Source organism: Ictalurus punctatus, chromosome 20 (genome assembly GCF_001660625.3).
Source record: "Ictalurus punctatus breed USDA103 chromosome 20, Coco_2.0, whole genome shotgun sequence".
NCBI lineage: Eukaryota > Metazoa > Chordata > Actinopteri > Siluriformes > Ictaluridae > Ictalurus > Ictalurus punctatus.
This window is the reverse complement of record NC_030435.2, coordinates 21,018,621-21,046,008: the sequence shown is the minus strand read 5'-3', so window position 1 is coordinate 21,046,008 and position 27,388 is coordinate 21,018,621. Positions and strand designations below refer to the sequence as shown.

The 27,388-nt window shown below is 39.1% G+C and overlaps 2 protein-coding genes across 2 annotated transcripts in view; one reads left to right on the top strand and one right to left on the bottom strand.

Moving 5' to 3' along the window:
- lrrc24 (leucine rich repeat containing 24) overlaps positions 1–13,959 on the top strand; it is a 28,492-nt gene extending 14,533 nt beyond the window's left edge. Inside the window, exons 2-5 of the mRNA XM_017495088.3 lie at positions 8,304–8,485; positions 10,232–10,510; positions 10,826–10,994; positions 11,568–13,959. Coding sequence (XP_017350577.1) covers positions 8,321–8,485; positions 10,232–10,510; positions 10,826–10,994; positions 11,568–12,724 — 1,770 coding nt within the window. The 5' untranslated portion in view covers positions 8,304–8,320 and the 3' untranslated portion in view covers positions 12,725–13,959. The remainder of the gene's footprint in view (positions 1–8,303; positions 8,486–10,231; positions 10,511–10,825; positions 10,995–11,567) is intronic.
- A 3,610-nt stretch (positions 13,960–17,569) lies between these two features.
- Positions 17,570–25,583, bottom strand: LOC108280611 (CMRF35-like molecule 1). The gene is made up of 10 exons (XM_017495781.3): positions 25,392–25,583; positions 24,782–25,096; positions 24,393–24,701; positions 23,535–23,574; positions 23,295–23,389; positions 22,868–22,908; positions 22,706–22,768; positions 20,557–20,619; positions 20,357–20,419; positions 17,570–19,076 (listed from the first exon to the last, which is right to left on the bottom strand). The coding sequence occupies exons 1-9, from the start codon at positions 25,450–25,452 to the stop codon at positions 20,360–20,362; spliced, it is 1,047 nt and encodes a 348-aa protein (XP_017351270.1). The 5' UTR covers positions 25,453–25,583; the 3' UTR covers positions 17,570–19,076; positions 20,357–20,359.
- Positions 25,584–27,388: the final 1,805 nt, after the last annotated feature.

The window sequence follows — 27,388 nt, the reverse complement described above, 5'->3', positions numbered from 1 at the left end:
TCCACTGGTTACAGTGATAGTTCCATAAAAATCCTTCAAGCATTCGACCGATTGTTCCTGTGCAATCTTGGACAGAGGCACAGACACGCTGACAGATGGACAGACAGATGGATGGAAGGCAAAAACTGTAGATAGCAATGAATATAGGTGGGGGAAAAAAAAGGTGTACTGTAAGTAACCTCTTTGGATGACAAGCTTGAAGGAAGAACAACTATTTCAGACGTTGCCGTGACCTTGACCTTGCTTGGAGCAATTCCACAATCTAATCAGTTCACCTGCTGGTTACAACCGTTCGTTCTTGAGATATTGCGCTAACGAGAAACTTGGACGGACAGACAGATGGACAGCCTGAACACATAATGGTTCCCTCACTCAATTACAACAAACGCCCCCCCCTTCAAAATTATAATACATCTTTAAGTGGGCGAATGTTCTGTGCACGCTTCTCCTTAATGGATGGCCATAATGGATGTCCAATGAACTAAGCTACCGAGATGTTTCATACAGAGTAATGAATGTAAAATGGTTTAACATGGATTTTTTTTTCCCCTGATGTACATGTCAGTTTTGTTGAGTGGTGTTTCTATTGTGCTGCTAAATCATCGTCAAGTAATTGATCTCAAACCGAAAACATTTTTCAATTGTACCGCCCCTCCCCTACAAACATACCCGCAACTATATATTTAAATCAGCTTCGTGCTATATTAAAAAGAAAAAAAAATTATAATAATAATAAAAAAAAAGAACTCTGAACTACAATAAATAAATAAATAAATAAATAAATCCTCTCTCACTCCTCGATCAGCTTTCAGATCATCATTTCAGTTTATTCTCCAGCTTACCGGATACACAGCTCCATCGCCCCCATTGTTTGGGAGGCTGTTCACGTAGCAAATGAAACCCTTGGAAGCAAACCTCATTCAAAATGCTTTTTTTTTGCTCACTATTTCTCCCTGGCAGGAAGAGAAGCAAAGGACAGTATGTCTGTATGGTGCTGACGGAAATAGCTTGTCATTTCTCTGGCAATGTTTATCAGCCCCCTTTTCTTTCCAATTTCATGCTTGGAAAAGATAAAATGGCTTATGTAGGGCACATTATATTAATCTAGAACCTCTAAATACTTGCAGAATTAGGCAGCTGCATGAAATATTAACGGCTTGTTCACGCCTCACTGCTCTGATTACGTGAAGTTTTACTCCGCTGAAGTTGGTACTCGCTCCAGAAACAAACGTTTCTGAGATAAAAACATGTCCAGACAATGCTTTGATCAGATCAGAGGTGCTTTGTTATACACTTTGACTTTGGGATGACTTTTTTTTTCGTTGTTTTTCCGTGACTGCTTTTTTTAAATGTAGGAATCACGTCACACCGTTCGACGATAATCTCTGTTTGCGATTCCTCCTGACTTTAGCTTTCATTGACATTCTTTCCCCAGAGCTGCCGTTCTGATCAGCATGCTGATGTTCTCTTCCACCATCTGGGCTCATCACCGAACATGATTTTGATCTCTACAGAGTATTCCTGGATTTCTATGCAGTCTTGCTTTAAATCCGATGCCTGAGGGTTTGTGTACGTACCCTTGAAATAAAAAAAAAAAAAAGGAGCGAGACGGAATGACAGAAAAGCCTCCTAGGCAGTAGATTTTCATATTTTGATGATTACAGTGACAAAACTCTCCCACGGGCTTGCGAGGTACATGCCAGGCCGTGAGAGGCAAAACACCTCATCGGTTTATCTTCAAGAATGAAAAGAGAGCAGCAGAGATGAGGGCGTGTCTTTTTGCACAAGTCTTTCATTAAGTGAAGCTCAAAAGAAACCATAGGTTGTTCTCCAGAGACAGTTCTATAGGGCTGTGTGGAGAAGGAATAGATTCTAATATTACTTCACAGGATGTATTTGTTGTTGGTTGCGGCTGTACTCAGTCTCGCTTGTGTGCATTTTTTTTACCGTTTGTGGCCTCTTTTCTCCTCTGTCTCTCCTGATAGATTGCACAGCTGATCTTTTCTAACGAGATGCCTGTCATAGATTGGTGCGGATGAAAGCGAGGACAAGGATAATAACCCTGAGAGATATGACAGCATTGTGCTCCTGCTACCAGATGCATTGTCGGTGTACTTGTAGCTGGTCTAGTTCCGGTTTCATTAGGAGTCGTCTCAATCTGTCATATGAACTGGTAATGTGTTTGCAAACCTATAGGCAGTGAGGTTGATTTTCAACCCTTTCCTTCCTTATGGTTTTGTTTGCAAGTGTGTGATTCAAGCTTGCTGTTGTTCTTTTGGTCTTTTGTTTGTTGGGTTAATTGGATCCCACCCACTTACGTCTCGTCGTGATATCAGACGTGAAGGCTAAAACCTGAAATCTTTGAATAGCTTGACAAAGAAAGTAGAAAGGCTGAGTAATGCATTATATCCTAAGGGCTCATGTGGTATAAAAAAAATGGTGTTTTCAAACTCTTACCACACTCACTCGAATTGATTTTGCAGAGTTTTTTTTTCGTGATCGCTGCGGCCAGAAATGTTCGATGTTGCTGCGTTTTTTTGTTTGTTTGTTTTTTTTCAAAATTTGCGATGCTATTTGCGGAGTTTTTGTGCTTCTGTGAATTGGCGGAATTGCAGTCGCACGGAATTGTCTTTCGCAGTGATGTTTGTTGGTAAATGAGACCTTTTAGCTGTACTCATGTTCGGCACATGGGAATCGAAGGGGGCTCTGGGTGAACGCGCTTTGTAATGACGTCACATGACGTGTCCGTCCATCCATCCATCCATCCATCCATCTTCTATACCGCTTAATCCTTTTCAGGGTCACGGGGAAACATGGTTCTGTCATTTGTCCTTTCATGTGCTTTGATTGGACAGTATGTGCTTAGTCTATCTACTTGCCTCGTCTATGCATCGATAGGCATATGATAGAGAATAATCGAATAAATCATGCACTTTGTTCATGTTTATTACACCTACGACTGTATTTCACACTCGCTTACTCAGTCAGTGATGGCATGATATGAATGCGTCAGCGAAGCAGGCTGAAAAATATCAGCCCAAGTAGAGATCAAATCTAATCACCCTGTCACTGATTTATTTATTTTTTTCGACCATTGGTGATGAAGTTGTGCTTGGTTCCACAAAAATCCAAAATAATCCCTTTTAAGATATTTGCTAACAGAAAAAAAATTTAAGCAAATGGCAAAAAATGAAACCTTATATTTATGACTAATTAATCAGGCTGGGGATTTAGCCCTGCTTGCCTGTTTGTACCAGTCACCCTTGATCGCACCACTTGAGTTTTTTGTTAATAATTTGGTTTTACCAATTCCTGCAGTCTTGATCCCCTTTTCCTTTTTGTTGCCATTTAAAGACTTTTAACGGCTGACAGTTAAAGTGCTGGGACAAGATAATAGACGTCTGAGGCGTAGCTCCAACCCCTATAGCCTGAAACTTGTCACTCTTTCTAACCCTAACTATCATGTTAAGCTTGATGCCGAGGACAGTGGTGATGACGCCTGGAACTCTGTAGTTCCATCTCGCTATGAACCCGTGTTATTATATAAAAGATATTATCTGAAATTAAAAAAAAAAAAAAGACTAATGCTTGGCACTTAGCACAGTTAGTCCATCTGTGAGAGCTCGATTTGGAGACAGAAAAGGTTAGGTAAAGGTTAAGGCACAGGATTCACACATGACCTCTCATGAACCATTCCGTCCTACTCTCTTAAAAATAAAGGTTCTTCAATGGTTCTTTATAGCACCACAGGTTCTACAAAGAACACAAACCATTTGTTACAGACCATTTGTCATTGGATAGGGTTCTTGAGTTGAGCTGAATAGTTCTTTGGAGATTAAAGAAGTTCTTTATGCTTTATTATTGGTTCTTCAGAGCATTAAAGTGAATTACCCACTAACTAAGGGTTGGTTTTTTTTTTTTAGAGAACTTATGATAACATGGTTCCTTGTGGAACTGCTGTGAAGAAGCATTTCTGGGTTTTTAAAGCACCAGTAAGTAAATGGTTCTCTAAATAACTTCAGAGTAAACGGTTCTTTGTGCAGCTTAAAAGAGCATCAGGCTGAAAACCCCCTTTTTGGTTCTTATTGGAACCTTTATTTTTAAGCGCGTAGGGCTGTGTCTCCTCTCTGCGTTCAGTCTGTCTCAGCTTTTGGATCTAGGTAGTTCAAATGGCTTGGTTTCGGCAACTACTACTCACCTTGATGAACAATCATACAATATGGGATCCAGTGAAAAATCTCCAAATGTGTATTTCCAGATATCCACGTTTTCAGAAGTACAAATATTATATCAAGAGGAGTAGGACATCAGTACATTTTAATTTTCATATTTAAAATGGAATTACATACCAAATACAAATGGGTTTTGATGGATTCCAATTAGTCTCGGTGAACTCAAGTCTCACAGCCGCTGTGAATATACTGTTCTAGTTCACCTTTATCTGGCAGGTTCATATCATTAGTATGGATAAATGCTTGAGCGTATGCGCACACATGCTGAGACCTTTAACACATACAATTCTCAGAGCACGTTAATATCTCAGATAACTAGTTGGCAATGAACATTTGTAGAATTATGATTTATTTTTTTGGTGTGCTGCATGATGTAGTTCTTTAGTTCTTTAGTTTCTTTAGTTCTTTTTTTTGTGTTTTTTTTTTTTTTTTTTTTTTTTTTTTTTACACAAGTTGTTTATATGAACGTGTAATTCACTGAAATGAAAAAAGCTCCAAAATTCCAAAGCTGTGATATTATCTGACGAGTTTGTGACACATAAAATAATCTCCCCTTGATTCAGTCTGGCTGAATTGCCAGAGACAGAAAATTCTCCATTTTTTCCGCCCGAGTCTTTCAAAATTGTGGCATGTACTTGTAAACCTGCTCCTAGTGCAGGCTCTGTCTCCTGAATCAGAATTAAAGTGTGTGTGATACATACAGGCACTACACACTCACTCATTCTGTAGTGTCTTGCAATTTCCTAATATGTGTGGTGACCTAGGAATTGAGTTTTTCTTGCCAATTATATGCTTTGATATCTGTACTTTAAGAAAACAAATATATTTGAAGCAAAGTTACTAGTTGAACCTGATAACTCTTACTGCCTGGTAAAGAGAACTTCTCAGAAAGTCAGATGGTGATATATATATATATATATATATATATATATATATATATATATATATATATATATAGCTGATTATTTTTGTTCCATCATTTCTTGCAAATTCGAAAAGTAGAATTTCCGGTCTATCGTATGTCCACCTGCTCTCCATCCCAACCCTGTCATAGCAGAGCTATTTCAAAGGTTTGTTACAAAATTAGATCTGCTCAATGGTTTCTGTCTTTATCTTTTCAAGCTTCAGAGATCTCTGCTCATTTCCGCCAGTACACTGTAATGCCTTTCGGTATGCACATTGCACCTGCCACTTTCTAGACTCTTCTGTTCTTATCTCTTCTCATTGGTTGTGCCTCCAAATTCACAATAACGATACACTTGTGAGGAAAAGGATGCTGAAGACCTGTAGGCTAAGACAGCTTTGGGATTACCATTTCCCTGCTATGAGATGCCTGTGTATTTTGTACTTGCACTAGTTACTGTGTCATTTGTGCAAGTTGTCTTGCTAGACTTACTGAAGGTATGGCATTTGAGGTTTGTAAATATAGTTTTAGTTGTGAGAGCTATAAGAAACAAGATTCTCTGGTCTGATGAAAGAAAGATTGAAACTGTTTGGCCTCAATTCCAAGTGTCATGTCTGGAGGAAACCAGGCACTGCTCATCACCTGCACAATACCATCCCAAAGGTGAAGCACGGTGGTGGTCGCATCGTGCTGTGGGGGTGTTTCTTGGTAGCATGAACTAGAGTACTGGTTAGGGTAGAAGGAACGCTGAATACAGAGATATCCTTAAATGAAAACCTGTTGCAGACTGCTCAGGATCTCAGAAGGTCCACCTTCCAACAGGATAATGACCCTAATCACATAAAGCAAGAGTGTATTAGGGATAAATCTGTGAATGTCTTTGAGTGGCTCAGCCAGAGCGTGTCCACCAATGGTCCCCAATCCAACCTGACAGAGCTTGGGAGGATCTGCAGAGAAGAATGGCAGCAAATCCACAAATCCAGGTGTGCAAAGCTTGTCACATCATACCCAAAAAGACTTGAGGATGTAATTGCTGCCCAAGATGCTTCAAATAAGTACTGAGTTACGGCTCTGAATAATTGCGTCAATGTGATATTTCAGGGTTTATATTTTATTTTATTTGATAAATTTCAATAAAGTTATCACAAATCTGTTGGTTTCTTTTTTGCTTTGTCTGTATGGAATACGGAGTGTAGATTGATGTGAAAACATTTTAGCACGCAACATAAAATGTGAAGAAGAAAAAAACCCAAAAAGGTCTGACTACTTTCTGAATGCACTGTAATGTTGCTGGAAAGCCAACAACAGTCAGGCCTGGGCGCCTTTTTGTTGGAATTAATTCTATTTCCTGCTTTGTTAATGAGGCAGTGAGCGAGGTTTTCTTGTTTTTTTTTTTTTGGTGTTTTATTTTTGAGCCTAATTAGTCCCGCATTCTCCGTTTTCTTTATTAGTTCAGACTTGCTTTCTCCCAGAGTCATTTTCAGTCTGCGCTCCTTTTAGCCTTTTGTTTAATGAATTTGTTCAGGATTGAATTTACATTTTACAGATACAATGGACTTCCACACCTATTTTAAGCCATAGACCAAACCCTAGACTAGGATGTTACATTGTCTACATTTTTTCCTGTTAAGCCTTGATATTTTCTGGCATAAAATATTACAGTCTCGTTCATGGCTCATTGCTCTTTTTATGTGACGATCCATCCGGCCCCTCTTTACTGAAGATGAAAGTTTTTCATGCCCCACAACCGCACAAATCTGAAGTAACGTATGTTTTGGCAGCACTTCGGCATGGTGTATACTGGCTACGACTTTGTGATGACACAAAAATGACTAAACTATGGTTAATAACGTTGCAACGTAATCCGTTTGAAATTCTGTTGCTGACTCAGAGCCGACAATCTGATCAGCATGCTGTGGTGCTCACCCTCCATCTGGTCTCATCATAGTAAACAATTTTGATCTCTGCTGAGTATTCTGCTGAGTATTAGATTTACATCCTTTTTATTTATTTATTTATTTTTTTTTAAAACAGTGCCAGAGGCTGTAATTTATATCTGAGTTCGTACCACATATCTTTATCAAAGGGAAGAAAGACTGAGTGACATAAAAGACTCATCAGGAGTAGATTTTGATTACATTGAGAAAGCTTCCCTGGGGAATAGCAGCATGACAAGACGCAGTACACCTCATTTATTTATCTGAGGAAATGTATTGTAAAAGAGACCGAATGCGGAAGAGAGCTCCTTTAGACTGCATATGTACCCCTCTGCATACATCTTTAATTAACTGAAGCCCAAAACAGTAACTATAGGAAGCAAGAATGGTTTCAATCTGTCTCCGTCTGCTTTGTCTTGCTTGAAGATTTCTGCCACTTAATATCACATGGCCCCTTTTCACTTTCTCCACCATGATATTCCCTTTTCAGATACACTTGCTCATTGCCCATGCATTCGATATCTGATTAGGCTCCTAAGGCGTGCAGTCTTTATTCTTTTCTTTATTCCACGGCGCTATTGAATTCTCGATGAAAAAAAAAAAACTGCTCATAAGCTGCGAATTCATTTTCTAATAGCAGCTCTGACAGCAGCGCCAGCTGTAATTCAAAGTACATTTATATTAATGTGCTCGTGCTAATGCTTTATGGGGACTATTGTGACAACTAATTCACAGGTAGTTATATGCCATGTTTATTATAATCTAAGGCTAATAATAACAAGGTATAAACGTCGATATGGTGATGTTTTCGGTAAGGAAATGTTTACTTACCGTTTAGAGAAGGAGTCTCCATTGGTAGCACTAATACTGTACTGGCCAGTTAGATTTACAGCTCAGAGGAGTTTGTGTTTTGTGGTTTCTTAATACCATGATAAGCTGTGGTGATTTTTTTTTTAAACTTCAAAAGAGAGCGAGAAAAAAAAAGAAAGTGGATCAGAGGAACTAACTTGTTTCACACTGACAAATTGTTGTGGTATTTGAGGAGTAAAACACTTCAAGACCAGCAGATATTGGAAAATAATCAACTTCATACCATGCTGCATCACACCACCCTATTGTTGATCATTTTCCAATAACAGCATGCCCTGAAGTGTTTTATTCCTTACTTCAACTTTTTCTAATCCATTAACTTTTCTCTTTCGGCAACCTGTATCTTCTTTGCTTCCTCAGGCGCTATCTGTTCTGAGATGGCTTTCCTCCTCAATTGTCTCACGCTTCTGCTGGTGGTTCTGGTCCTATTATCCGTGCCCTGCCTCGGATGCCCTTCTGGCTGCCGGTGCTACAGCCTGACAGTGGAGTGTGGCTCTATTGGACTCAAAGAGATACCACGGGGCATTGCTCATGGAACACAGGTCATTATTTGAAAACGCTATAGTTGGTTACACAACACTATTATTTCCTGTTCAGTGATATTATCTCCTATTTAGGCCCAGAGATGCTGCCTGTGACTATTAGATTTCCAGTCAAATTTATATATGAAACAACAGCTGCTGATCGAACCGCAGCAATAAAAGTCAAATAAAGGGAAACTGGATTACATGCAGCAAAAGCCCAATGTATAATAAAAGACTGGGCACATAAACGGCATAGCAAAAATCGAATAAAAGACATAACAATATATAGAAGAATAATAGAATGAAAGCACAAAGCACTAGGAAGGCTTGATAATAGTGGAAGACCAAATTAAAAACGGAGAGCAGAGAAGCCTAGTTTAATTGAAAATTAGAAATGCACAAATATTGGGAATGCAGGAGCTGTGTTTCTCTTTTATGTCTGTTTTAAATGCTAATTAAAATGCTCTGCCAAACTCATTTCATACAAAAGATCAATATCAGATCCATGACATGGTTCCCCATGTTCCAAGGCTTCACCCAAGCATACAAATATAATCCTCCTCCTCTACGGTGGCAGTTTCGTTCCCTGTCTCTATACATTAACCTGTGCTGCAACCATAACACCACAGCACTCTTTACATATTCATAAGCCTATTTACATAGTATACTCAAATAACCTGAGGAACCTGTGCCATACAAATGAGCTGATGTTGCTCCGCCTGCATTAATCTCTGTGGAAACAATACGAGAGAGAGAGAGAGAATGTGAGCATGAGCAATCAAGTAAAGTAATGAATTATGCAATTGATATGGTGTTGATAAATCACTAAAGACAAGACGAAAGGCCCATACAAACTCACCACTGTTCACAAGAAAAAAAAAACAACAACTTTCTAATGCAAATGCTGGCTCTACCAATTGAGTTGTTTACAAGTACCCGCACTGTGGAGACTTTGGGGAGAGCGTTTATGAAAGAGTCGATTCAGTGCCTAAAGCTTCCCATTGATCCAATTCTCGCTCAGTGAAAGAAAGGGCCTTCATGATAAGCTACCTTCTATCAAACATTTTTTTTTATTATATAACTGAAGTGTCTTTGACGAAACAAAACATCACTTGGAGACGAATAAAAAGATCTTATATGTTCTTATATATTTTACCTCTGTGGCTCTAAACTGCTAAGAACTAGTGAATGAATATTTTTGTCCTAATGAGTCCATCGATACATCGCCGTCCGGAATTATTGGCAACCTTGGGTAAAATAAGAAAAAAGCTATTAATTCTTTCATCTTCAGTAAACACGTTATAATGGTCAGGGTCACGGTGGATCTGGAGCCTGTCCCGGGAATCCAACTGTATGCCAAGCAGGAATACATCCTGCATAGGAGGCCAGTCCATCACTTGGTACCACACACGTTCACACATCAGGAAATATTGGATTGACCAATTCAAATACTGGCACGTTTAGGCGATGGAAAACCAGAGAACCTGGAAGAAACCATGCAAAACATCACACAGAGAGAGCAATTTGCACTCGGGACCCTGGAGTTGTGAGGCAGATAAACAAACTCTTAAACCTTGGTTAAAAAAAAAAAAAAAAAAACACTTATTCTGGGTACAAATAACACAGTATCTTTTTTTTTTTTTTTTTTTTTACCAAATCATTTTTGCTCATCTTCTCCAAGGGTGGCAATAATTCTAGAGCAATGCTTAGATCCCATAGAACTGAAAAAAACTTGTTGAGCTTGTGTTTTGCACTCTTTTACAGACTATCTTCCTGCAGGATAATGCCATTGGTCAGATCCGGGCAGTGGACCTGTCTGGCTTGGGTCACCTGCACTATCTGTACCTGCAGAATAACAGCATCTCAGCTCTGGAGGCCAGCGCCTTCGTGAGTCTGGGCCAACTGCTAGAGCTTGCGCTCAATGGCAACCGCCTCAACCTGATCTCCGCTGATGCCTTTCGTGGCCTTGAGCACCTGCGCATCCTCTACCTGGCAGGGAACCACATCAACCGTCTGGAGGATTACACCTTCCGTGGATTGCAGGTTGTGTGTGTGTGTGTGTGTGTGGTCTCTATTCCTGCATATTTGAGTTCGATTTGAATTTTGTACAACGTGCAGAAAAATGTCCCAGTCAATTGGAGTGTAGTAAATGTGACAGCATAAACGCGCAGGTAGCTGTACACTCTGCAGTTAACTGAACTGGAACAAAATGGAAGCAGGAACTGTGAACATCACAGGTTTTAATGACGGTGGTGGTTAGGATGATGGCAATCACGAACATGATGATGTCTAAGGTAAAAGAAGGATCACAATCAAGATGATGCGGAGGATAATGAGATCTCATTTTTCTTCCCCCAGCGTCTGCAAGAGCTGCACCTGCAGGAGAACACGATGGAGGTGTTAGATGAGCAGGCTCTGATTGGCCTGTCTTCTCTGGCTCTGCTGGACCTCAGCAAGAATAACCTGCGCACCCTGAGTGCTGTCACTCTCAGACCTCTCATCAGCCTGCAGGTGCTGCGCATCACAGGTACCTTTATAGCCATATGCACAGACTTGCACAAAAAGGGAAAAGAGTCAAGGTGATAAAACCGGAATTAAAGATTTATTTTCTAGATTACGAACAGGAGCAATATTAAATGTAAGGGAAATGGAACAGGACCAATGAGGGAAAATACCGAGCACATGAAGTTGGATGGGAAACCTTTATTTGGAGTGGAAGGACATTTTATGGAAAGAACGATTAGCACGGTATCAAACAGGATCTGAATCGAAAGCACAAAACAGCGCACAAGGTTTGTAAAGTTGGGTAGGATTCAAAAGATTCCCTTTTAGGCTTTTTTTCTCTTCTTCACATTTTCTCCTATTACAGCTTTCCTAATCACTCTGAATGTGGCCTTTTAGATGATCAGATAATTTGCTTTCTCATAGTCTTTTGTATGAAAAAGCAAGTCGTTGCTTTCTAATATCTTAGTTAAATCTTGAAACTTCCCCTCTCCTTCTACGTTTCTGTTTCCTCTCTTAAATAATCTTGATCTGTCTACCTGTATCTTTTCCTCTCCTCCGCTCCATCCCTCACTTCAATCTCTCTATGTTTTGGTAGATAATCCATGGCGTTGTGACTGTGCTCTTCACTGGCTTCGTGGCTGGATAAACACTGAGGGCCAGCGGTTGTTGAGTTCAGCTGATCGTAGGCTTCTGTGCTCTGAACCGCCACGCCTCTCGCATCTGATCCTGGTAGAGGTGCCAGCTAATAGCCTGGTGTGCATCCCGCCTGCTGTGCAGCTTGAGCCGAGGGAACTAAGCGTACGTTTGGGTGAGAGCATCCGCGTGTCATGCCAGGCCTCAGGTTACCCACAGCCCCAGGTCACCTGGAGGAAGGTGTCCTACGGTAGAGCTCAGCTATCACCACGAGGTCTGGTGCAGGAGGAAGGGACAGATGGGGACAGCAGAAAGCCAGTGACAGCCAAGCCTGGTGGTAATGGAGTCAATGTGGGAAACCGTGGACCAACAGCTGATGGTCGGGACAGGGAGAGCTTCGATCAAGACACGGGCAGTGGGATGCTGTTTCTGAGTAATGTTACAGTGGCACACGCAGGACGCTATGAGTGTGAAGCTTGGAATCCTGGAGGGGTGGCACGTGTGATCTTTCACCTTGCTGTGAACGTTTCATCTTCATCTTTGTCATCATCCTGGCCTCGCCTGCACCCCTCATCATCCTCCTCATCCTCTTCGCACCACCGTCCATCCTTAGGGGATGTCAGTCAGGAACCGCTGTACGAGCTTGAGAGCATGGACTTCAGTGCCCTGGGCACAGCCACCCAAACAGCCATCGCTGTGGGTATCTCACTCCTGGCGCTGACTGCCCTGCTGCTGCTGTGCATGATCTACAGCCGTCACCGGCAGCGCCAGAAAGAGGATGGTGCTTATGGCAAGGAGGAGAGCATCCTCTATGTCAATGACTACTCTGATGGACCCACTACATTTGCACAGCTTGAGGAGTACCGGGATGAGCGTGGCCATGAAATGTACGTGTTAAACCGGGCCAAGCCTGTGCTGCCTCCACCACCCACACCTGGCCAGCATGGGGCACTACAGCCTAGAGAAGTGCTCCAGGCCCAAGGCACTCTGACATCTACCATTGGACCGCGCAGAGCCCCAGCAGAGGGCATCGAGGGTCCACCACCAGACCCAGAGGGACTATTTATAAACCAGAGTCTGCTTTTTGACACACAGATCGCGTATGAGATCCACTGCTGAAGAAGACTAAAAGCAGATCGATCAGAGAAGGCAGTCCATAAGGCCAGTTACAGAGAAGCTCTTTGTGTATTGGGCTTGAAGTCAGCCTGATGGGATCTCTGATTAGTTTGCCTATTTCTATTCTATTTTTTGATTAATGTTAGATGAAAGGGATAAGCCGAAGGCTGTTTCAAAAGGATCAAATCACTGGCTTATCTTGCACAGGACGAGAAGGATACAGAAAATTTCTGTTGCCTGGCATAATGCTTTAGAAGTCAAACTCCCAAAAAAATGCCTAGGGCGGCACAGTAGTATTGCCTCCTCATAGCTCGAAGGTTCCCCGGTTTGATCCTGAGCATGGGTTACTCACTGCACAGAGTTTATGCGCTTGTTCGTGTCTGTGTGGATTTCCTCCCACCCTCCAAAAACATGCCAATAGGTTGATTGGCTGCACTAAATTGCCCCTAGGTGTTAATGAGTGTGTGACTGCGTGTACGCATGGTGCTTGATGGACTGGTGGTATGTTCCTGCCTCACGCCCTGTATTTCCGGGATAAGCTCCGGATCCACTGCAACCATAGGCAGGATGAAGCGGTCGCTGAAGATTGAATAATAATAAAAAAAAAGCCTGGCACCAAAATACCTTCAATGGTTAGATGAACCTACTGAGAAGAAAACCAGCATATTGGACGTTTCATTTATTATTCACAAAGTAGAAAACAGAAAGGATGCTTGAGTCAGTTGCTATACTCTGACACACATATGTTTTTCTGCATAGTGAACAAAGTCAAAGGCCATTTTTTCATCATGTCTAACTTGTTTTTTTTCTGCTTTCAGCCGGCAGTGTGAATAGTTTTGTCATCGTTTCATGTTATGTCTTTATATTTTGAGAGCCTTTTAGTTTTCATTCGTACCTACATATGATTTTGATGCACATTTACATGTGTATGAGAAGACCAGTGAGTCTCAGAGACCGAGTGAAGTTATGTCTGTGTTTGTGATAGCCAACAAACTATTGAATTTAATGTATTTAATTAGATTGCGCTCTCTCTCTCTCTCTCATCCTCTTGACCTCTATTTAAGTAACACTGTGAAAATAAAAGTTCTAGACACTAGATTTCCTGATAAATTATCAACATCTCTATAATTGCATTGTGCTCTGTATGTCTCCAGATGGCATTTTGTATGACATTCTAATATTGTTCTCTGGAGTGTAGGGTAAATTTAGCTTTTTTTCTTTTCTTTTCTTTTTTTCTTTTCTTTCTTTTTTTTTTTTTTTTTTTTTTTTTTAAATAAATCTTGCCAGGTTTGTACAGAAAAAGCCTAGTAATTACTTCAGGGTATAAAAACACTCATCACAGCTGGTGATATCATCTGAAGGTGTTAAGCTTAAGCTCAGTACAATAATTTGGAACAGTATGTATTTTTGTTTGTCAAATGTCCAATAAATGTGACGTTTGTGTTTGTCTAAATAAAATCTGTTTTTTGGTCCAAATTGGGATCTGGCTTTCTTTCAAGACAACACATATTTAACAAAGTTTTTTTTTTAATTATTTATTTTTTTGTTGTTGTTGAAAACCTGTGTTTTGTTCACAATTGTTTGATATTCATGAGAGCAGAGTATTTTTGTGAATATTTTGAACAAAAGATCAAAAGGTTAAACAATAAAGACACTTTTTTACATCCTTCTTTGCTCATACTTACCAAGGGTGCCAATATTAGTGGAGGGCACTGTAGGTGGAAAAGAAAGAATGAAATTGATCTGATTCTATAACAAATCTGACCTGAAATATCATAAGATTTGTTGTAGGGCAAGCTAATGCAAAGTGACATAAAGTAGGTTACCTGATATTATCTATAACCATAGTTATAGACTATAGGTACCATAGCAAGAGCAAGTAGATAGGTATTTAGCAATATTATACTGGAATTAAAGTTATTTTATTTAAAATTGTTAAATTTTACATTTGCACAGATTTATATATATATATATATATATATATATATATATATATATATATATATATATATATATATATATATATATCTCCTTCCCAAATCAAATCCCACCAGAGATTTTCTATGGGGTTCAAGTCAGGTGATTGTGATGGCCCTGTAGAATCTTCCAGCAGGACTTCTTCTGCACACAAGCCTTGGTGGAATTCGAGGAATGCTTGGGATCATTGTCCTGTTGGAAGGTCCAATGACACCTAAGCTTCCTCACAGACAGCATGACGTGTTCTCCTAGGATTTCCTGATACTTCAATGTATCCATCTTGCCTTTCAGACGCTGCAGGTTTCAAGTGCCAGAGGATGCAAAGCAGCCCCAGATCATCACCGAGCCTCCACCATGCTTGACTGTGGACAGAGTGTTCTTTCTTCATTCTTCTTCCTCCAGACATACCGCTGATCCATCATGCTGAAAAGTTCCGGTTTTGTTTCATCGCTCCACAGAACAGAATCCCAAAACTTCTGTGGTTTATTTATATGATTCTGAGCCGACTTTTCTTGTGCTTTTGGGTCAGTAGCGGTGAACGTCTTGGAGATCTGGCATGGAAACCTTCTGCGTTTATTACACACCTTACTGTGCTCACTGAAACCACAGTGCCTGTTGCCAGAAAGTCTTGCTGCAGGCCTTTGCAGTCACTCGAGGGTTTTTCACAACCTGCCTTCTCAGATATCTGCTTGCAGCCATCCTTTTTCTGCCCCGTCCAGGTATTGAGCACACCTGCAGCAACTAATGAAGCCCTTGATGAGTTGCATCAGGTGTGCTTGAGACAACACTTGTTTTGCATATTTGTGCCGTTGTGAGGGATTCTATTCAGGCCGTTGAATCATTTTGAAACTGGAGAAGTCATTATAAGTTGCATTTTCAGTTGAATTTGGTGAAACCACTCGAAGCATTCGTTGTGTTGAACTATTTCAATTGCTTTTGTTTGATTTGTTCATTGCAAACTGCTGAAAGTCTGTACATTTTGACAATAAACCTGATAGGGGTTGAATAATTTGGACTGCAACTGTATATTACAAGCAAATAAAAATTTAAAAGTGCTGCGTTATGAAGCTGAAGATTTCCCTAAGGCCATGCTGCAACCATTTTTAATAGGTGCAAAACTCAACAGCACAGCAGAACGCTGCTAACTACAGGTGCTACCGGATATCTGGCCCATGGGGCATGGCAGTACATGCAGAACTCCTGTAACCCGATGGAATCTGCAAATGATAAGTATAATATTTTTTTATTTTTTTTTTACATGATGCTGGATTTATTCTCTATTCTTTTATATCAATTTGAAATGACTGACTGAAGTTTTATTGCCCCAAGAGAGATTCATAGGCAGCCTTAGACATACATTATTGATGCATATAAAGGTGTTTTGTTTTTTTAAATGTTGCCTTTTTAACATTCAGCTGTTTAGCATTCTGATTCTGTGGGAGATTAAAGATGTGTTGTTTTTAATACCTGTCATTCTGTATTTTTTTTTTCCTTTGAGAGAGAGAAATGAGGATGGCAAGCCAGTAGTGGGTTAGTCTGTGAGCACAGATATGGATCAGCATTGATAATCTTGCCTCCCATGTGTATGGTCTTTCTGATAATATTAAAAAGGTTCACGTTTAGAGATCCTTTCAGCACAGCAATAAATATATTCAGGGAATCTTGATGAGTAATGATAAGCATTATAATGAATTCTGTCACAGTACGATGCCTCTGTATTTGCACATTTTTTAGGTGTACTTTTAAAATTTGAAAAACAAATCATAGAAACAACCATATACTAGAAACAACTGAAGTCCGTCAAACCACATCTGTTAAATCTTGCATAAGGAAAACAGAGGTGCCAATAATTACGGTTTCACCATAGCATTTTGGGTTTTTAACCTCTTACTACGATGAAACAGGAAAACTATGCTTCGGCTTTTTAAAAAAAAAAAAAAAAAAAAAGCTGAAACAGCAGCTTTATGAAAAATCTGCAATATTCCACCAGTCACATGATCAATGTTGCAGCATTAGAATTTTCCGAAGATCATGGGAAGAAGAAAAGGAAGTTGTGTCATTCTTTTTTTCTTCTTCTTTATTTTCAATGATATTGTGATTGACTGATGAGGTGACTGAAATTATATCCCTGCTACCGAAAGTATAGAGTCATCCATTTTCTGCATCGTTTATCCTACACAGGGTCACAGGAGATCCTGGAGCCTATCCCAGGGGACTCAAGGGCACGATGCAGGGGGCACACTGGACATGGTGCCAACCCATCGCGGGGCACAATCGCACACACGCTCACACATCCATTCACACATTAGAGACAATTTGGAAATGCCAGTCATACTACAATGCATGTCTTTGGACTGGGGGAGGAAACCAGAATCCCCGGAGGAAACCCCCCAAAGCATGCGGAGAACATGCAAACTCCATGAACACAGGTCGAAGGAAGGAGTCGAACTCCCAACCCTGGAGGTGTGAGGCAAACGTGCTAACCACTAATCCACCGTGCCCCTGATAATTTTCTTAACATCCTCATGCCATTAGCATGGATTAACCACATTTTACCTTTATGCTAAAACACTCGACTCTGTTACTAATTTAAAAGCATGGCATTATCGGCAAAGAAACCTTTAAAGAAAAAAGATTCATTACATTTAAAGATGAAAAATGATTTTAAAATGAAGTGACATTTTAAGGTTTACAAGAGTTAAATGGTACAACTGGGGATTTCTGCCTGTCTGCCTGCAGGGAATTCCTTCTTAGACATGCAAGCAGCTCTGGAAGACAAATCAGCCGGTGTTCTCATGTGCTGCAGCATCTTTATAATCTTCAGCGGTGCTTAAAAAGCAGTAAGCAAGAAACATAATGCTGCTTAGAACGTTTTCTCACCAAGCCCACTGTTTATTTGTGTGCATGCTCCAACAAGAACAGTAAGAACCAGAAATTTTTTTGTGATTTTGCCCTTCTCGTGCCAGGATGCCAAGATGCAGTGACTCCTAGACTGCTAGTATGAACCAAAATAACTGCAATGTGTATGAGCTTAGTCATGCTCCACCACATGGTGGCACTAAAAATCAATGTACAGTATGCGCTGGCTGTACATAAAAAGATCATAGAAGTATATTTGACCAGGGGTTCCCAAACTTTTCCAGGGCAAGACCCCCCAAATGGCATTAAAATTTGACCGAGGCCCCCCTTTTGCAAGATGTCTTTAAAATTACAGACATCTGAATATATCCCCCTTTTTAAATTTTTTTTATTATTAATAATTACATCTTACATCTTTACATTACATTACATTAGGAATTGATTGTGTGTGTGTGTGTGTGTGTGTGTGTGTGTGTGTGTGTGTGTGTGTATCTGAGAGTGAGAAAGCGAAAACATACATTTATTTATTATTTATACATTTTATATATTATTATTCATTTTTCACACCAAATTGTTGAGGCCCCCGGGCGCCCCCTGGCGGCCCCACTTTGAAAACCACTGTATTAGACAGCTTTTATTCGCCTAAAGAGTTCTGAACAGGTTATACATTATATGTACTCACAATATGAGAGTCCTGACAATCAGCGAAAAATATGAAGATGATCTTTAAAATAATAATGTACACATTTCCTTCAATATTCCATTTGTGTGTGTGTGTTAGTAAATACATATTTGGTGAATGAGGCTTGCTTCCGAAGTAGGAATTATGTCATTTGGGGGGAAAATACAAAGAATACCAAAATACAAATAAAAAACATGGATGCCTTCAAACTACCATGCCTGACTGTAAAGAGTGATGTATATTTACCTCCGTAAAGCTGTGAACTGTATAGTCAGTGTTATAGATTTAACAAGCAAATATGTCTGTGTGATAATTATAATGTGGTAATGTTAATTAGAGTAATGTGTTGTTGTTGTTTTTTTTTTTTTTTTGCCAGTTTGCATCTTTAATTAAAAACAAAACAAAACAAAAAACAATATTCACATGTTTGGGGTATGGTAACAACAGTGAATTAAATTTTTGGCACAACTGTTCCTTTAAAAAAAGTACTTCATTAATAGCAGAGACTAGCATTACAGAAAATACATTCTATTGTCCACCCGTGCAGTTAGAGAATGTGTTATTGCTTAATATATAGGAAAATATTAACACACACACACACACACACACACACACACACACACACACACACACACACACACACACACACACACACACACACCCTCCAACAAAGGAACATGCTCAACAAAAAAAAAGAGAAGCTTGTGGTTGGGAAGAAAAGACAAATTTACCCGCCACAGTAAGCGATTCTTGACTGTAGATAGAGTAACACACAAAACGTGTGTAGTACCATCACTTCTTGCAAAGACTTTCCAGTGCTGGAGTTTTTTCAGTAGCCTGAGGAGGATAAAAAACAAACATTAAAATTATTACAAAATTTGATTGCTGTGCAGTATTATAAAGCATTACATATCGAAATGGATTTCAAACTTCACATTAGATTAAATGAAGGGGTTCTCTGTATTTTTATAGTATCTTTAAAATCTATTTTTTCCCCAATTTTTGGAGTATTTCTTATACTTTTGTCCTTTTTTTTTGAACAATGCTACAGCTATAACACCAATACTGAAAGAAATAGTGTGTAATGGAAATACCGGATAAAGGGACTAGAGACTACAATTCCCATCAGCCACTGCACGTCATCTGAGCACATTACATGACTGTCTGCACCTGTTCTCAATTTCACACTCATTACTGTGATCCTATATAAGCCTCATTCTGGCACTGCATCACTGTGATGAAATTGCTTAGTTCCCTGGTGTGGTGTGTCATTACCAAAGACTTGGTCCCCCCCCCCCCCCCCCCAAAAAAAAAAAAATATTGCTATTCTGGTGTTTTGACTTTGTTTGTCCCCTGATTTTTGGTACTTCGGTTACTCTATGATATCCTGTTTGCTGATTGCTTGACCCTTTGCCAGCCTTGACTTTGAATCTGCCTTACATATTGGATTTTGTTTGCTGGACTTTATATATTAAAACTGCTTCAAGTGCATTTGCATCCATCTCCGGATGTGAAAAGCCAGATACATTTCTGTGTAATATTCCACGGTGCTGCTGAATTCTTGATTCTGATTGGTCAGAAGGTGTTGATTAATTTTCTCTGACAGCGGCTCTGACTGTAATTCAAATCCCAGGTTTATATTATTGCGCTCCTTCGAATGCAGTCCCCTCTGAAACTATTGGAACGTCAAGGCCAATTCATTTATTTTTGCTATCGACTGAAGACATTTGGGTTCGAGTTTAGAAGATGAATATGAGAAGAGAGTTTAGAATTTCAGCTTTTAGTTCCTGGTATTTATATGTAGATGTGTTAAATGACACAGAGCATAGCACAGGTTGTATCAGACCACCCAATTTGCAGGTGAGCAAAAATATTGGAACACGACTAACATTCATGTTTCTTATTATCTGGGGGTGTCTTGTTAAATGGTGTGATTGTTTAAATGATAAATAGCTCTGATTGTCTACTCTTGTTTTTAGCCTTTCTAGTTTCACCTGTGAAGACTGCATTTGTGTGAGTGTGTGTGAAATGTAGATGTAAACAGTTGAAGTTGTTATTATTATTATTATTATTATTATTATTATTATTATTATTATTATTATTATTATTATATTCACCTCTCATGTGTGACTTTTTACTGAGCTGTAGATGACTTTGTCATTAGGGGGAACTGGAGAGACCTGAAAATGAATGTTAAAAACTTAAAATTTAGATAAAAATACAAGCATTTTCATTTGATTTGGGTTCAAATGGCACACGATTCAGATCACACACCACCAGTTTTGTGCCTCTGTGTTTCATTATACGTGATTCTTACTGTTGGATGGTGAGAGGTTCTGACAGTGCTGTAGGTGACTTCTTGCTCAGAAGCTGATGAGGCCTGTAGATAGCATACAAATACATTTACTTTGTTCTGCACTGCATTTCTGCATTTTTATTTATTTTTTTACTGGTAACACTTTACTGAGGTCCACAGATATACATACTGTATATTAATATATTGAAGCAAACATCAAAACTAATGCTTTCAAAATGTTAATGACTACAGTGCACTAAGCACATGAGGAAATAATTAAGCGTAGATATTAACACCCACCCGAGTCATATATGAATAGTCATTAATAATGGTAATCAGTCAATCAAACATCAGTGAAATATTTGTATCTTGTTAATTAATGTCATGGCTTGAGGTATTATTTACATTATTAATGGTCTTTTTGTACAGGGTGTAAGTTAACTCAAATTTTAGGCTAAGGAACTTTTGACAATTTGCAAATCATAGCTTGCAGCGCTAACGAGTTACTAACAGTTTATTGGTGTGAAGTTATGTGAAGAAACTGGTACGAGTTAATCCACTGAACTACCCAGTACGAACAGTGACATGCTGAAAACAACTGTTTTAACAATATGTATATTTAATCTACACTACAAAAAAATTACATCTTAGCAAGTGGAAATACCAGGAATATAGACAAATGTGTCTAGTATTTCCTATAACATTACAATGAACCAAATATGAGATTCTTAAACCTATTTCAAGCCATTTGTACTCATTTCAGGATCGAAACTGGCAGATCATTTTGCTCATCTTGAGCATTTATTTCTAGAAAGAAGCAAAATTATCTGCCAGAATAAGAAAACTACAAGCTTGAAATAATAATGTCTATAAATATGCTTAATGTTATTATAATTGGTTTATTGTAATCTTATAATAGGAAATAATAGATCGATTTGACTATATTCAAGATATTTTCACTTGCTAAGATGATTTTTTATTTGTTTGTTTTTTACATTGTATATAATATTTCCTACTTAGTTTTGAAATTTGGCGGTGGGGGGCTGGGGGTTTATATCAAAACTAAATGGGCTTCAAAAATGGTCACAACATTATATTTACAGTATCTCACAAAAGTGAGTACACCCATCACATTTTTGTAAATATTTGATTATATCTTTTTATGTGAGAAACAGTTTGCTGAAGACAAGCAGACTAAGGACATGGATTACTGGAACCATGTCCTGTGGTCTGATGAGACCAAGATAAACTTATTTGGTTCAGATGCTGTCAAGTGTGTGTGGCGGCAAACAGGTGAGGAGTACGAAGACGAGTGTGTCTTGCCTACAGTCAAGCATGGTGGTGGGAGTGTCATGGTCTGGGGCTGCATGAGTGCTGCCGGCACTGGGGAGCTACAGTTCATTGAGGGAACCCTGAATGCCAACATGTACTGTGACATACTGAAGCAGAGCATGATCCCCTCCCTTCAGAGACTGGGCCACAGGGCAGTATTCCAGCATGATAACAACCCCAAACACACCTCCAAGACGACCACTGCCTTGCTAAAGAAGCTGAGGGTGAAGGTGATGGACTGGCCAAGCATGTCACCAGACCTAAACCCTATTGAGCATCTGTGGGGCATCCTCAAACGGAAGGTGGAGGAGCACAAGGTCTCTAACATTCACCAGCTCCGTGATGAGGACTCCAGTGGCAACCTGTGAAGCTCTGGTGAACTCCATGCCCAAGAGGGTTAAGGCAGTGCTGGAAAATAATGGTGGCCACACAAAATATTGACAATTTGGGCCCAATTTGGACATTTTCACTTAGGTGTGTACTCACTTTTGTTGCCAGCAGTTTAGACATTAATGGCTGTGTGTTGAGTTATTTCAAGGGGACAGCAAATTTACACTGTTACACAAGCTGTACACTCACTACTTTACATTGTAGCAAAGTGTCATTTCTTCAGTGTTGTCTCATTAAAAGATATTATCAAATGTTTACAAAGATGTGAGGGGTGTAGTCACTTTTGTGAGATACTGTGTGTGTGTGTGTGTGTGTGTGTGTGTGTGTGTGTGTATATATATATATATATATATATATATATATATATATATATATATATATATATATATATATATATATATATATATATATATATATGGGTCTTAGGTTTACATAAAGATAGTTATACCTTGTTTGGAATGCTCTGTGGCTGTCCGAAAACGACATCATCATAAACCACATCAGTGTTTATCTATGTGAACAAAGGGAAAAACAGCTGTCAGATGTCATACCTTTGTAAGCTTTTGCAATGCAGGCAACTACACAATCAAATAACACGTGTAACACATACCGGACTGTGGCTAGCTCCTTTGCTTAAGACTAATAGTCCAACTGCAAAAGAGAAAAAAGTGCTAAAGCTATAACTGCTCCTCTCTTTCAAGAAAATATAGAAATAGTAATTGCCATCCACATTGTCTTATTTGCTGACTTAAAAAGGATTCTTTTTTTACTTCCATAGAACCAAGTACTATAGCACCACCATTGGTCATAAGAGATTGGGGCTGATTTAGTTCTAGCCCAGACAGTAGCGTATGTTTTAGTTGATAAAATGGCCAACAAGAGTAGATGGATTAGATAAAGTAAGACTAGGTAAAAAATAATATATACATGCCATTGGTATTATGGTATAACCATTACATAGAGGGAAACAGAAAAAATGCAGTAACATTAAGAGACTGGACATCAATTTTTGAAAACGTATGAAAAAGGCTACTGACTGTGTTTCTGTTTACGCTTCCAGATGACACAACCAATCACTATGAGCACCAACAAGAGGCCAGAGATGATGCAAAGAGCCAGTATAGTGTCATCACTGTGTTGAAAAGGGATGGGATGAGAGACATTGAAAATGCTTGGTATCAAAATTAGAAATTGAAAAATGTGACTTGGTAAAACCATAATTTTTCAAAAATACTTTAGGGTTACAAAAAAAAAAAAAAAAAAACATCAGTACTTACATAGGAGATGTTTTATGTTCCTCTTTTTTTTCAGAGATACCTGCAAAGAGTATAACACAGACATATATATATACAGTATCTCACAAAATTGAGTACACCCTAGAACCAGTTAGATTTAGCTTATAGTGTAAGTGTCCAAAGACCCATTAAAGTTATAAAACTAACCAGATAGAACCAACTAGACTAACCAGGCTGGTTTCTAAGATGGTTTGCTGGTCATAGCTATTTTAAGTTTGTTTTCAACAGTGCTTATTTGATCTCATGGGCTAGGCCAACTTGTGTCCAAAGCCTCTTTATACTCATAACTGACCAACTAGAACCAACCTGACTAGCTAAAACTAGCCTGACCACCTGGACTGGTCAACCTGACCAACCAGAACCAGTCAGACCAGCTAGAAGCAGCCTAACCAGATAGAATCAACCTACAAGTATTCAAAACTGATCTGTATTTAACCTAGAATTAGCCCATACAAAACCTCTCAAAAAACCATCAGACCCTACCAACTAGAACCAGCCCGTAAGTGTTCAAAACCCCAACTAAAACCATCAAACTTGACCAGCTGGAACCAGTCTGATCAGCTAGAACAAAACTGCAAGTGTCCAAAAACCCCACTAAAACCATCTAACCTGACCATGTAGAACCAGCTTGATAAGGCCAGGCTGGTCGACTTGGCCAGCTGGAACCAGCTTATAAGTGTCCGTAACCGCTCTACAAACATCCAACCAGATCAACTTAACTTGCTGGGGCTGGTGACCAGATAAAGCAAGCTTACTGACCCAGGCTGTATTTTCAGCAGGGTAGTTGTAAATGAATATGAATAAATTCCTCCCATTGTTATATGAAATCAAATGTAATACCTGGAGCTTCATCACCGACACTGATGTGAACAGGAACCTGCAGATCTCCTGCACTGCACCAGTACCAGCCAGCATCACTCTTCTTCAGTCCACTCATCTGCACACTGAAGGATCTTCTCCCATCGTCACTGACCTGCACTGCTGAATTCTGGGATGTGGCAGTCCTCCTAAATGTGTTGCATACATTGTCTTTGAATCTGCACCACTGCTTCTGTGTATTCTGATACGCAGCGCTGTAGAGACACTGGACTGTGACGCTTCCTCCTTCCTCACCCCTCACTCTGCTCTCCATCACAGACAGATCAGGATCTGAATAAAGAGGCAGCAAATGAGTGGTGTAAAGAAGTCTATTACAAATCTTATATTTCTACATCATTTCAGTTTCTTACCTTGACTAACAGTTAGGTACAAATAATCATAGTCATCTTGGGTCCATTTACTACCAATTTCTGCTGCGCACCAGTACGTTCCAGAATAAAAAACCTTGTTCAGTTCAACAGTGAACATATCCTGTGCTGGATAATCAGTGACTGATGTACTACCAATTGAGTTTGCATAGGCTTCTATGCTGCAGGAAGACCAAAAATACCCTTTGCACCAGAATTTAGGGTTTGGTTTGTATTGGTCTTCATAAAGACACGGAATAGTGACAGATCCTCCATGTTTTACAGCTACGTTTTTCAGTGTCCTCATGCTCTGTACGTCTGCAAGAAAGCCACATTACGAAACAGCATTAGCATTACTCAGACACTGATTCACAATGATCATGAACCAGGAACAAATTCAGTCTACAAATGACGAAAGGTTTCAACAGCCACTGCTCTATGAAAGGAAGTCGTCTATAAGAGCTTATTTAAATCTTTAGAAAATGAAGGACACACACACACACACAGTATATATATATATATATATATATATATATATATATATATATATATATATATATATATATATATATATATATATATATATATAGGAATGATACAGTTTTAATCTTACCTGATATACAGAGAAAGACTCCAAAGAGAGTTCCAGAACCAACTAGTGAGTAAAGGTGCATGTTTCCCAAAGAGACAGTTATTACAAATACACTCCTTACTTCTGGGTGAAGTTGCTTTGTACTGGCTTAGTTCCCTTTTTTCACTCTCTCTATCTTTCTGTTGCACACTCTAAATCAAACATCCGTATAGAACACCCCCAGCAGAAAGTAAACATGCGCAGTAAAATATAGCTCACATGCATGTGGAGTTTCCATGGTTATGTAGTAGTGTAAAAAAAATACATACAGAAATACACAATTACTTCATTCATTAATTAAATTGAGATACATTTTTTCATTACATCGACAGAAGAACTAAAAGTCAGTGTTCATATTTTGCCGTTTGAGATTTGATAGAATTTCCCAGATGGAGATTTAGATCCTTAATGAGCAAACCAGTGGCAACAATGGCAAGGACTCAAACTTTAAGAGGAACCAGACTCAAAATGAAACTTATTCAACTCAGGGTGAAACCAGACAGCGAGATTATCATCACCATCATCATCAGACTAAATCTCTTTTATTATAAACCTTCTGACCAATCAGAATAGAGATTCAACACTGCTGTATAATTCTGGTGATTCCTAAACTTATCACAAAGACATAATGAAAAGCCTGGTGGTTTATGTTTTCTGATAGCCAAATATAAAATAGCCAACAGGACAACTTAAACCATTGAATTCTACACAACAAAATCCCCAGTGTTGATTTAACACCCAGAGTGTTGAATGCACACCCTAAAGTGTTTATATAAGTCCGCTGGACACAAATGATCACCCTGGGTGTTAATTCAACACTAGGGGTTTTACTGTGTATCTGGAATAGGTGTGTAATGATGAGCATCGTGAAAATGTGTGACACATTGTGGAACTCGATATTGTATTAATTATGCATCTAAATGCAATTGCAATGTTTGAAAATCAGATATCCCAATCTGCATATATAGCTTGAGGGAAATGTGATGACCATATTGAGGAACTGGTGTTTTGAGACTGACTGATGGTCATGTGACTGATGTAGGTCTGTGGTCTGTTTCAAGTCTTGGGCAAGTCCTTGTCTTAGAAGTACGTGAAAGACTGATCTCCAGTTATCAGAAGCGTCTGGCTGCAGTTATTGCTGCTAAAAGGTGGCACAAACAAATTTTAAAAGGGCAATTAATTTTTCTCATTGGTGATAGGTGTTGGATAACATTTTTTTGCTTCAATAAAAAATAAATAAATAAAAACTGTATTGTGCGTTTACTCAGGTTGCATTTGTTTTATGTTCATATTTTATTTTTTTCAGATCTAAAACTATTTAGTATCAGATATACACAAAAAATTAAATAAGTAAAAAAAAAAAAAAAAAGGAAATACTTTTTCACAGCACTGTCAGTTCCTTTTACGAACATGCACCAACAATTGTACTGCAGTCAGCCACTAGAGGGCCTCAAAGATCTTTTGGCTTTACTTTTGAACCCCTGTTAGAACATCTGCCCATTGGTTAAAACTAATTCTACTCTAATAATGTTTACAAAACATTTTAAGCCACATTACACAGACAAAAGTAGATCAGTTGTACAGACTTGTAAATATGGGTTTCTCCCATCATCACTGATGTGCACTGTTGAATTCTGGGATATGTATATCAGTCCTCTTAAACGTGTTACAGTGTACATCTTTAAATCTGCACCACTGCTTCTGTGTATTCTGATACTCAGTGCTGTAGAGACACTGGACTGTGATGTTGTCCTCACCACTCACTCTGCTCTCCATCACAGACAGATCAGGATCTGAGCACAAATGCAGAGTCAATAGTCAATAAAAGCACTGCTAAATGCACTGATTAGTATTTGCTGTTTGTAATTGGATAGCTGATTTCACTGTGATATAAAGGTCTTGTTGAACATTTCGGTCCCATGTTCCACTTATCTCTACAGCGCACTAGTGCCATCCAGTGTTTTCTGTCTGGAGATTAT